This window comes from Diabrotica virgifera, chromosome 5 (assembly GCF_917563875.1).
Source record: "Diabrotica virgifera virgifera chromosome 5, PGI_DIABVI_V3a".
NCBI lineage: Eukaryota > Metazoa > Arthropoda > Insecta > Coleoptera > Chrysomelidae > Diabrotica > Diabrotica virgifera.
Window position 1 is genome coordinate 206,191,110 of NC_065447.1, and position 13,532 is coordinate 206,204,641.

General features: G+C 34.2%; 1 protein-coding gene across 1 annotated transcript in view; it reads left to right on the forward strand.

Annotated features, from left to right (window-relative positions):
- LOC114336651 (mitochondrial enolase superfamily member 1-like) overlaps positions 1-13,532 on the forward strand; it is a 64,677-nt gene that overhangs the window by 42,176 nt on the left and 8,969 nt on the right. The window contains exons 4-5 of the mRNA XM_050650530.1: positions 8,388-8,545; positions 12,891-13,197. Coding sequence (XP_050506487.1) covers positions 8,388-8,545; positions 12,891-13,197 — 465 coding nt within the window. The remainder of the gene's footprint in view (positions 1-8,387; positions 8,546-12,890; positions 13,198-13,532) is intronic.

The window sequence follows — 13,532 nt, forward strand, 5'->3', positions numbered from 1 at the left end:
TTCTTCTACTCTTTCGAGAAACGCGCTTATCGATGTGCCATTCCGGTCACCAGAAAACTTCAAGTTCCATTTTGAGGGAGGTATGCACTGAATTTGAGAAGATGTACATGGAACCCTTGAAGCTATCAGGCTTGATGTATGTGCTGTTACGCCTTCTATATGTAGATTTTCAGTTTGGTCAGCCAGCAAACTCAGATGGACTGGTACACTCATAGTTCTCTCCAATTCTTCGGCTCTTGACTGCAGACGACCCATAAAGTCAAATACTCTTGAAAGTAATGCTGGTCTCTCTTCGGTACCTTCCGGTATATGCTCCAGTCTGTTCAACACACAATGTAATTTATATGTGAACTTGTTATAATCATTACTAGCTGTAGTGCCAGTAAAGGCAGAAATCATCGGATCGAGCTCATTGAGTTTTAAGTTCACAGCAGACACATCCTCCTCAGTATTAAAAGGATACGGAGGGTAGCTAATGCTGTCTCCACTCTTCTCCAACCTAAGTGCCGCAGTCAGTGCATGGCGCATCTCTTCCACCGTTCCAGTGGCACATCCTCTAATCTTCAACTCATAGGTGAGTTCATCTTGGCTCAATCGATACACGTTAATTTTACGAGGCATCTTTCACATTCACTTCACTTTCACAATAACACAAACTTCACTTCACCAAATATCCCCAAACGAATATTCTTCCAGGTCTTCAAAAATTGTCCAATATTCCACAAGTGTCAAAGAAGAAGAAGATCTTCAAGATCGCCCCACGTTGGGCGCCAAAAATGCCACCACCTCACAACGCAACACAAAATTCGTTGGAGGTGAGAGCACAGGTGTTGCGGGCTAGCTTTTATACAGTGGAGATGGGGTGGATTCCCAATTTTACTATTTTGTTGTTAAAGGGGGCGCCAGACAAATTCATGCCCCAAACACCAATCCAGTGTACCTAAATTCCCGAATTTGCCAAAAGAATCGGAATAATACTACACCTTTGACACTTTAATTGAACACATAATATATTGAACACTTTTTTAAAAATTACACTAAACTAACTACTAAAACTAACCAAACTGAACCAAACAACGACCCCTGATCACTGGGTAAATTACCTAAATATGGGTAGCAACAAAAATAAATATATAAACGTATATAAAAAAAATGCAATTTATAAATCTCGAGACGCAATCGTAGAGCTCTGCGAATGGTAAGGTCGAGTACGCGTAGCGGAAAATAAACAATTGACTATCCGATCAAGAGCCGTGTACATAAGAAATTATAAAAGAAAATACTAATAAATTAAAAAAAAACCAACCTAATGTAGATACCTGAATTCAAAAAATAAAATATACAAATAAATTACCGCAACCTAAATTATCAAATTCTACAGATTAAAAAAAAAGATCAGCAAATTAAATGGTTACAAATCAAAATCATTAAAGTAACTCATCTGAAATCCAGTTATTGAGATTCAAACCCCAAAATAAAAACCACGTGGAAAAAACCCTAAAACAAAACAAGCATTAATCCCACTATTAAAATTCACAAGTACCCCTTAAACCCCCGAGATGAGATGTAATATAGCATAACTTACCCAAAATCGATGGGGTCTTCCAGCGTTCAGAGGATCACGTGTCTTCAGTACAACTTCGATAAAGAAACCCGTTTTCTAGCCTCAAACCAAACATTCATTCGTATCTAGAACAATTGACTCGTTGTCACACATAATCGATCACCCAATATGCAAATATCACTTACCAAATCGAAGAAATGACACCACAGCCGTATGTTATCCCAAAAATTGGACTAAACTAGTAATATATCCTCAAAATGAATTTTACTAACTCCAATAATTACTAGTTTGTTCAAAAGCCTGATTTATAGATCCCAAATTAATGGATGGATCAGATAGATCCTTATTTTCAAAAATCAGACATTTAAAAACTTCGGCGGTGACGTTCAAATCAACAATTTCGATTTTACAAGCTGCTAAGTGACCAACTACGTCACATTCTTCTTTTAAAAATAGAACTTTGATTTGACAGATTTAAAAGTCTGTCAAAACATAAAACACGAACAAAAATACGATAACCAGAAGCGGTACCATATTGGATACGAAAAGGAAGAATTGTCAACGCTATGTATTCAACTAGAATCAAACAAACGTCAGCTATAGAGTAAATGACCAATTTCAATGACAATAAAAAACATAAAATACCTACAAATCGAATTAATGAATTTACGCTATTTATATTTAATCAAATTGATGAAATTGTTTTTATTACAACGAATGTTCTAGCTTATAAATACTTTAATCATGTACCTGAGATGATTTAAAATTAATCAGTAATTTTGACTGTAACAATATTCCTGGCATCTAAACATAATCTCAATTCTCCATTGCTTTTCTTTAATATCACAATCGGGTTAACATACGGTGAATCACATCTTTCGATGATTTGATCTTCCAACATTTTATTTATTTCTTCTTTCACCTCTTGTCGATACTTGTATGGAATGGGGTAAGTCTTTGATCGAAAATTTCCCAAGTTTTTCACCTCAAATGAATGTTCGTACTTTTTAGCCACTCTGTTTTCCTCATTGATCAAATTTTCGTAGTTTCTTAACATCAACCGCAATTCTTTTTCTTTCCCTTCTCCACATATTAATTTTCTGTCTTCTTTCTCAGATTCTTCACACATGTTTACCGTGCATTCTGCATCCTCGTTTGCATATACCTCCTCTTCAAATACCACTGTTTCAATCATATTCTTTTCACTTTCATTTTTTAGCTTTATTTCTTCTTCTCCTGAGCCCGTCTCTTCTTTTGAGGAATCCCAGGTTTCCTTTGTTTCTGATACTCTCAAATTTTCTTCTTCTGGGCTCAACTCTTCTTTTGAGGAGCCACAGGTTTCATTTTCTTTTATCTTTTTCTGACCTTTTCTCCTTTTTTTTCTTTGTCCTTGCTTCGCTGCCAAATTCATTTCCACTGTTTGTTCTTTACCTGATTCGTCCGTATTTTGTTTCTCATGTTCCTTGTCCTGTTCTTTTTCTTTTTCTTCTGTTAGTTTCATCGTATTATTTTTAAAATCTATTACTACATGTTTTTCTGCCAATTCGTCAACTCCTACTATCATGTCATGTGACATGTTTGGCATTATTACACATTGTAGTGCATACATATTCTTACCCAGTCGTACCATTACTCGTATGCCTTCATTTATAGTTGCCAATGTCCGTTTGTTTGCGCCCACTAAATTTAACCTAGGTATTTTGTAAATTAAATTTGTTAAGTTAACTTCTTCTATTAGTTTTCTGTTGACCAATGTTATTTCAGATCCAGTGTCTATCATAATTTTAATTGGTTTCTCGTTGATAAATCCATCCACAAATTTAAAATTAACTCCATTTTTCTTTTCGTTGTTTCCTGCCAATTTAATAAACTCCTTGGGGTGACAAAAGATTCCTGTTTGATTTTTGGTTTTTAGTGAGCGCCGTCGTGAAAAGACGCCGGTTGCTCATCGTTGTTTATATTTTCGTCATAATATCTCTCTCCGTCATATTCATCTGTCTGGGTATTATTTACTTCTCTTCTATTTTCTCTAGGTCTGTCGGATCTGTTTCGGTTTTCTCGATATCCCTGTTCATTTTGTCTACCATTATTTCTGTTTTCTTGATTTGAGCGTGTGGTGTTTCTATTCTGGTATTCTCGATTTCTGTCCTCATTCCATTGCCTATTTCTTTGTTCATAATTTCCTCTTCCGTTGTCTCTATTTTCGTTTTCCCTTCTGGGATTAAAATCTCGTCTTGTATAGTCCCTCCTATTTTGATTTCTATCTCTGTAATCTTGTGTTTCTCGGGGCCTGTAATCTTCTCGCGACCTTCTTGATTTTCTTTCTCTTAGACGTGATTCTCTTATTTGTAGGAATTGGCATAAACTATCTATGTCTTTGTAATTTTGCAATGTGATATGGTCTTCCAGCGTTTCCTCGAAATGTCTTGCAATCAGTTCGACTAATTGTTCCGATGAGTAATTATATTGTAAATGTTTTGCATTATTGTAAATTTGCAAAGCATATGTCCTTTCTGATACACCCATCCTATCATTGTATTTCCCATTTTGCAATTCCTTGTTAATTTCCAATTGTTGGACCTTTCCCCAGAAATAATTCAAAAATTTTTGTTCAAATTGTTGCCAATTTCCGAATTCTTCTTCTTTGCTATCGAACCATAGGCTTGCTTCATATTTGAGATGGTTTCTGATAGTTTCTTTTGCTGTTTCGAAATTTCCGATGTGTTGTATTTTCTTTTTCAGGCTATTTATGAACGGCACTGGGTGTAATCTTCTTACATCCCCGCCAAACCTTATCTTCACGTCATCTGTGCTATGTATAACCATTTCTCTTCTTTCTCCGACATTTTGTTGAGTATTGATTTCCGCAATCTTTCTTTCCACTTCTTCTCTGTCTGCTTGAATAGCGTTTTTAAACTTGTTTTCCAAATTTTCTATTTCCTTTTTCTGGCAATTCGTTACCTCCTTTATTTTGATTTTGATTTCTTTAATCTCTAACTCCTGTTTCTCGCTCTTTTCTGCAATCTCTTCTATTTTTTTAACCATTTCCTTCTTAATACTCTCTATATTTCTGTTGTTTTCTTCTATGGCTTGTTTTGTTTCCTGTTGATTGTCATCCATTTTTTGCTGTGTTTCATCCATTTTTTGATCCACTTTATCCATTTTCTTTGATGTTTCTTCCATGGCTTGTTTCGTTTCACGTTGATTTTCATCCATTTTTTGTTGTGTTTCTCTTTGATTGTCATCCAGTTTTTGTGACTGGAGTTGCATCAGTTGTAATAGTTTATCTATTCCTGATAATTCCTGATTTTCTGATGCCATGATTGTCGTGTCTAAAATATCTTCTTGGTCTGAATGTTCTTTTTGTTTTTTGTTGTCTTTGCTTTGGCTTCTTGTCACAGACATTTGTTTTCAAGGAGTACTGTCCCCGCCAAATATGAAATTTTACTAGTATGTTACCAAGACGACTTTTTCTCACCCAAATATTATAAATTGTCAATAAATATATCAAATGTAAATATCGTAAAATAAAATATTAAATCAGTTATGTAAAATTTGTACCTAAAGAGATCTAAAATTTTATGTTATCAAATGTAAGTATCTCACTTTTTACCACAGGCATATAAATTTTCAAATACCGGCTTTACTCTTTCTATCCTTCAAATTTGCCACTAGAAATACTTTTCCATGCTTTCCACGTTGGACGACAGTTGATGTGATCTTGATTATTGATATGAGATAATATTTTTATATGTCATTTAATTTAATCAATGCATTAATAATAATCTAATTAATTTACCAGATCACATATCAATATGTTTTCAATCTCAGGGCTTTTTATAAAATTAATTACTTACATACGTGGCTTCTAAGTATTTCTCAATGGTTCCTAATCGGGATAGGAAAGAAAAGAGTAAAATAATAACACATATGGGTTACAATTGTAATCAAAATATTGTTTATTTTATTTAAATGGCAATCACTGCTTAATATTTGCTATATCTTATTATTCTTAAACATAACATTTACACATGGGAATCTTATTTCCTTTTGGTTTCCAATTGAAAGTTTTTATTAACATTTAACTAATTGTTTATATGGGAAATAAGCCACAATTAAAATGAAAAAAAAAATAATTTTATTAACGTTTCGACGCCCAAATCGGGTGCCGTTGTCGAAAATTTGGGCGTCGAAACGTTAATAAATTTTTTTTTTTTTTTTTCATTTTAATTGTGGCTTATTTCCCATATAAACAATTAATCATAAAAATGCCACAAGGAAATAGCTTCAGAACAACATTTAACTATTATGATTTATTAGCAACAATTCTATTTAAGTTTGATGAAGCTTTTCTGATATTATTGATTATGTTTCTTCAATTTTAAATGTAGTATTTAATACGAAAAACCCATAGATTCATGTCCAAACAAATGAGACTGATCTTTTTCTGGTGAACTGAGAATGTCTTCACACAAGACCCGTTTCCTGCTATCCTTGGCTGCAATCAAAACCTCGTCCTGGCTTCCAGTAATGTTCTCCTCTGAAACTAGCTCGTATAGCTCTCGTTTCCTGCTTCTGTCGCGATGCTGTGTTCTACCTTTTTCGAAATTGCAATCAGCTACCGGGAACTCTTGGCTCAAAGAGGTTCTTTTACTCTCAACCTGGCCTACCTCTCGTTCCACGATAGATACTCCACACTCACGGAACTACCCCGGCTTTCTCACTCTCCGTACACTACCGTCTACTACTGGACTTCACTTCTCGACAGCTCAAAACATTCTGATCTCTATTTGTCATTCATTCCCCTACTTTCTAAATATCCCTTCCAGATTCACAAATCAAACTTCCACCACCAACTCTCATTCGCAGTATTCCTCAAAACCAATTTTTAAACTTTCTAAATATGCTTAATGGATTTCAAAAGAAAAATAGTTAATTCCCATTCTAAAATTACTTTCTACTAATTACAAAATTTTAATGACCTATTCTCTATTTCTACTAAGTCTTATTTAGCATCGGCTAATGATCGAACCTTCCGCGAACAACGATTATGACCTATTATCGATTTCACTTGAGTCTTATTTAATCACTTCTTAAAATTAAATATAACAATTTGTTGTATACAGGTTGTTCTAAATTTATATGCCCGTGGTTGAGAAAATTGAAAATATTTTATATTAAATTGAATTTTGTTTATAATTATCAAATTTTAATTTTCATATCAAATAGAAATATAACAAAATATATATATATATATATATATATATATATATATATATATATATATATATATATATATATATATATTGTATCTTATTAATTTTTACCATATTCTCCGGCTAACCCGGATTTTCGATAACCCGGATCGGCCGCGGTCCCGATTAATCCGAGTTATCGAGGTTCCACTGTATGTCGTGTAAGCAAATTAATAATAAATCATTTGCAAAAGGACGCAACGCAATAGTAACATCTATTAAAAGCTACGAGAAATGATTAATTATCTTATGACTTATGCAGATTCTGTCACCTAGAAGAAGAAACAGCAGAGCACAGCAGAGCAAATAAGCGATTCTTTATTCTTTGCATTAAGGAAAGCCACTGACAAAGAGCTAAATGAAATGTTCAGTCTCGAAGTTATTAGACCCCTAGGCTAGAGAATGTAATCTAGGACTAGAAGACCACAAGATATCTGAAAAAGGTCGCAGTAGAATTGGCCAAAAACCACCTCACTGAACCTATCTATATGCATTCTATCACAGATATAACAAACAAAATTTACAAAAAACTGATATAGAACAAGTTAGAACCTTCCCAAAAAATTGATGAAATCTTCTATCACTATAAAAATTCGGTAGGTACAGTGGAGTCCGAGGATCTTTATCCGTGCGACATCATTTAATTAAAGCATACGAAATAAGCCGATGATAAGTCGGAAATTGAAATTTACTAAACGCAACAGCAAGTCACTTACTGTCACTTGCTGTTGCGTTTAGTAAATTTCAATTTCCGACTTATCATTGACTTATTTCGTATGCTTTAAATTAATGATGACGCACGGGTAAAGATTCCCGGACTCAAATGTATGTACAATACCGTCTCTTTCTTCTTATATTTTATCCTTAAACGTTTTTTTTTCGGCCGGCCACATATTTATCGGTAAAACTGGTAGTCCAATTAAAAACAAAATCAAAGAAATGAGAGAATTCATAAAATCTAGTGTTTTCTCTCATTGTACAGTTAAAGTACACTGCTGCGAAACCGATCACATCATAATATTATGATATATTACGATGTATCGATCACCGATCACATCATAATATTATTTATGAAAAAGTCACATAGTTTTAATTTTGACTCTGTTCTAAAGTTGGCTTTCACCTTTCTCATTGTGAAGACAGAGAAATCAACTCAACCACCCACATGCTCGTGGAATAGTCATATGATACTTTGAGGTATCTTTCTGAATTTCATCAATCGCCAGAATTTAATATTTATAACACATCAATGTAAGACTTTTAGTCGGCATTTTAAGGGTTTTAACCCATGTATTTTTGGTGGCTTAGCATGTGCAGCTTGCTTAGAACACTGATGATGCTCTCTTCCAGAGCGAAAACGTTCTGTTTGTTAATGTAGCCCTTTATTGGGGTTTTCTAATAAATATACCTTTTACACAGAAGATTTTTTCTTCAATTTTTGTAATTAATGGTATACAGCCAGCTACAGGAAACTTTTCCTTATGGATTTGTTCTAAAGTATTTGGGAAATATAAAAAAGAGTTTATTTAACCGTAAAAACTTAAAATATCATCTACAATTTGTTTTAGGTTGGTTGGGATATTCAAACGAAAAAATTCAACAATTAGCACAAAAATACATGGATGCCGGATTCACAGCTTTCAAAGTAAAAGTAGGCAAGAATCTAAAAGACGATTGCAAAAGATTGGAATATATAAGGAACATTATTGGATGGGAAAAAACTTTGGTAAGTATCGTATTCAATGAAAAAATTCCATCTCTGCTAGAAAGGTTGGCTATTATCATCGCAATTATGACCCCAGAGGCTGCTATTCTTAACAGAGGAATAGTACTGCAATTGAACCATTACATGAGGTTTCTCAACCAAGACATTGTTCTACTTCCTATACTGTGCTTACCTCCAATCTTTCCAAGCATAATCACTTTTTTTAACATTTGACATTTATAACTGCATGTAACGCCCCAGGTATCGTAATTTTCTCATTTTAATAGTCGATACGACCTCTTTTTGTTTGTCCCTTCTGTCCAGTACTATTTGGTTAGTTATTTTGTCCTTCCAGGAGATTTTCAATATCCTTTGATATGCTCACGTCTCAAACTCCTCCAGCTTACTCATGCATTGCGTGAGTGAATAATAATTTGCCATCAATACTGCAAAATGTTCCAATTAATATTGGACAAAGAAGGTGACTTTTACTCGACGGTCCTTCGGTTCATCACACTGCTCTTCATTCTCTCTCTGTCTCTCCTATGGCGCTACAATCCAAGTCGGGTCCTGGCCTCCCGCAGCATGCGCCTCCAAGTATCTCTGTCCCTGACTCAGAGGCGTAGCTATCGCCGTATCAATTATACGGGCCCCCCGACATTCGGGGGCCCCACCGCGGCATGTCGAAACAAAATTCCATTTACAAAAATTGAACAAAGTGTTCTACAATTATTTCACTATTAAAACGCTTTGAAACAATGTATGATGTTTGGATATCAACATTTTGGTGTAGTGGATTCTTTATCTATACCTATATAAATCATATTTATCTATTATCTATTCTCTGCCCCATAAGAACAGAGCTTTTTTGTTTTCAAGCTACCTCTCATTGTCAATTCTGTTGGCTGTGTGTGAGGTATTGTATAATATATAATGCCAAATTGCAATTTTTGTAATCGCTTTATCTTTGAATATTTGAAATAGTATGTATTGTTTGGGTATATTTTCGTATAATCTGTTCTTTATCTATAATTGTATGTATTTATGTATATCTACACTTCTCCAAGAAATTAACGAACCACCTTAAAAATTGGTCATTTTTAATGTCTCATATTTCCTAAACCTATTTTCCGATTTAAGTGATTTTTTTAATATGCTATAGCCATATTCTTGAACAATACCTATCGTTGTAATAATATTGTGGCTAGACAGGTAAATTGTCATTGTGTACCGGCTGTATACCAATCAAACTGCGATTTTTTTCTCAAAGTTCGCGGTTCGCGTCACCCTGTGTAATATTATAGCATTTATAAAATACTTACTGAAATTAAAACCCAACTATAGCCTCATGTTTTCTTAACATTCTGTTTTTCGATTCATTCGCTCATGTTGGATAATAAAGAAGTTAGTTAATACTTTAAAAACTAACTAGCCTTATTTTTTATCAATACAGGGTGTTTTTAAATAAGTATGGCAAACAGTAAGTGTTAATTCTGCATGAAAAAATAAAGACAGTTTGCTTTATAAACGTATGTCCGAGATAGGGGGTGTTAATATTTATCTTACAAACTGACGATTTTTTTATTGCTCTAAAACCGGTTGATATATTATGAGGCCATGAGAACCAGAGTGGCCTAACTGATTTTAAAATTACTTTACATAATCAAAGAAAATGATCAGAAGCTAACAATGTCCGATTGTTTTAATAGTTTTATGAAGAACCAAGAATCATTATTGGTCAACATACAATTAGGTACTAAAACAATCGGACACTGATAGCTTCTAATCATTTTCTTTGATTATGTAAAGTAATGTCAAAATCAGTTAGGCCACTCTGGCTCTTATGGCCTCATATGCAAATGAAATTTGGTGGGTTTTAACAGGTAGTTATTGTGCATTTTTTAACATACAATTTAAGAATTTTATGTTCACTATTTGTCACACATAAGGGTCATATTACCCGTATGCGCACCAATGGTGAATATTAAATTCCTAATTGTATATCACAAATGCGCAATAACTACCTCTTAAAACCCACAAAATTTTACTTGCATATTTTCACCGGTTTTAGGGCAATAAATAAATCGTCAGATTGTAAGAAACATTTTAACACCCCTATCTCGGAGACGAAGCATTTGCAGACATACGTTTATAAAGCAAACGCAAACTGTCATTATTTTTTCATGCAGAATTACCCCTTAAGCGGCCCACAAATTGCGTTGTTGAACGAGCAAGTCTGTTCGAACAAAAATGACGCAAAACGGAAGTGTGTAGGTTGAAAACTGTCGTTCTTGCTCGCTTGCAAAAATGATGCAATAATTATTTTTGTTCGAACAGACTTGCTCGTCGAACAAAACTGTCGAGCAAGAACGCAATTTATGGGCAGCTTTAGAGTTTGCCATACTTATTTAAAGAAACCCTGTATTGACGAAAAAGAAGGCTAGTTGTTAAAGTACCTACCTAACTTTTTATTATCCAACATAAGACTGAATGAATCAAAAGCGAATGAATCAAAAAACATAATATTAATAAAATATGAGGCTATAATTATGTAGTTGGGTTTTAATTTCAGTATTTTATAAATGCTAAAATATTCCACAGGGTAACGCGAACTTTGAGAGAAAAAATCACAGTTTGATTGGCACACCCGGTATACAATGACAATTTACCTGTCTAGCAACAATATTATTACAGCGATGTTGTTAAAGAATAAGGCTATAACACATTAAAAAAATCACTTAAATCAAACAACAGGTTTAGGAAATTCGAGACATCAAAAATGACCCATTTAGGTGATACGTTAATTTCTTGGAGAAATGTATTTGCCCGCCACTCGTCGTTATACCATCAGAACAGAGCTTCTTTGTTTAAGCTCATTTTCAATGTCCATTCATCCTTGGATTGAAAAACTGAATCTGTTTTCAAACAATGAGTCTCGACAATTCAAATCTATTTTTCTACCTACTTTGGTTTATAAGAGTTTATTAGGTTTATTATTATTATCTATATTTGGGTGTTATGCGCAGAACGTATTAGTTCCTAAGGTTGTATTATGTACGTAGTGTGCAATTTATTTAAATTTTGCAATATATTTTTTTGTTTTATTTCATTATCTTTTATTTTGTACTAATATTGACGATTTATGTAATTTCAGTACACTGTATTTGTTTTTGTTTTTTTCCGACTTTTTGTAAGCTTTGTCCATAAAATTGTAAAATTTTCAGTGACAATAAAACATATTTCTATTCCATTCTATACAAGCGTATTTGCTACTTTTGTCGCGGGGGAAGCGACAAACATTGATATGGGGCCCCCGTGGGGCTAGCTACGCCACTGCCCTGACTGCTCTGCTCCAAATATGCACCCTCAAATATCTCTTTAGTATCGGTTCTCACTTCGTCTATCCACCTCTTCAGGAGCGTCATTTGAAATTTTGCTGGGGGGGGGCAAACATTATATATACAATACATTATATATGCAAACATAATACAAAATTGATCTATTTTTTGTAAATTTCAGTCATCTTCAACGTCAGGGGGGCAAATGCCCCCCTGACCCTATCAAAGGACGCCCCTGCACCTCTTCCTTGGTCTTCCTGCTGGCTGACATCCCAACCACTATGGTGGGATTTATTATTTATCAACAGTCATAGTCAAACTAGGTGGTCTATAAATACAGTTGAGTCCGCGAATCTTTACCCGTGCGTCATCATTTAAAGCATACGAAATAAGTCGATGATAATTCGGAAATTGAAATTTACTAAACGCAACAGCAAGTCACTTACTGTCACTTGCTGTTGCGTTTAGTAAATTTCAATTTCCGACCTATCATCGACTTATTTCGTATGCTTTAAATGATGACGCACGGGTAAAGATTCGCGGACTCAACTGTATTTGGAGTGGTATTGTTGGGGACTATGTGGTTGGCCCACATTTTGTAGACGCCCGTGTGAATGGTGCTATATATCTGGATTTTCTGAATAGAAATTTCCCATTAATACTACAAAATATGGTTTTTACACGACGGTGATCCAGTTCATCATACTGCTCTTCATTAACAATCATCTAATATAAATAATAGCTTTCCTGTGAGGTGGATAGACACTGGAGGATCAACTAGCCACCGCGATCACCGCAATTGTCAAAAATTGATTTTTTCATGTGGAGCCATATAAAATAGTTCTCGAGAAATAGTCATAAGTTTAGTAAGTTGTCATAGTTTAGTCATTTCAATCCTTATTTTACAAATAAAAAGAAAATGTTATGATAAACAAAAATTGTTTTTGTCTATCATAACATTTTCATAGATAACATACTTTCTTAGATTTTTATTAACTAATCCAGATTTTTTAAATTTTGAAATATAGATGGTGGACGCCAATCAAGTCTGGGAAGTACAGGAAGCCATTGACTGGATGAAACAATTGGCCAAATACAAGCCACTCTGGATTGAAGAGCCTACATCACCCGATGACGTACTCGGTCACGCCGAAATTTCCAAAGCCCTCAAACCCCTTGGAATCAGCATCGCTTCCGGTGAAATGTGTTGTAACAGAGTATTATTCAAACAGTTCTTACAAACTGACGCCATCCAATATTGCCAGATCGATTCCGCTAGAATTGGTGGAGTCAATGAGATTCTATCTGTGTACTTGATGGCTCAAAAATTAGGAGGTTAGTTTAAAATACAATTATAATTTTACTAAAAGAAATGAAACTTCCCAGATGTAAACAATGAATCTGAAACCTCTCGTGGAACCAATTTCTGGGTACATCCTTAAGAGCATACAATAGCGCGTCATCAATACAACTTCGGGAGATAAAAAATAGTATCATACCTTTTTTCGTAAGGTCTGCGAAACTTTGGCAACAGTGGTAATCTTTGACTAATATATACTAGTTTACTATACTTTACTATACTTTATATACTGATATCGGTTCGGATCATAATCCAGTAGTATCTGTGTTAGAAGCTGGACCAAAGAAAATGAGAAAAACTATCATCCTAG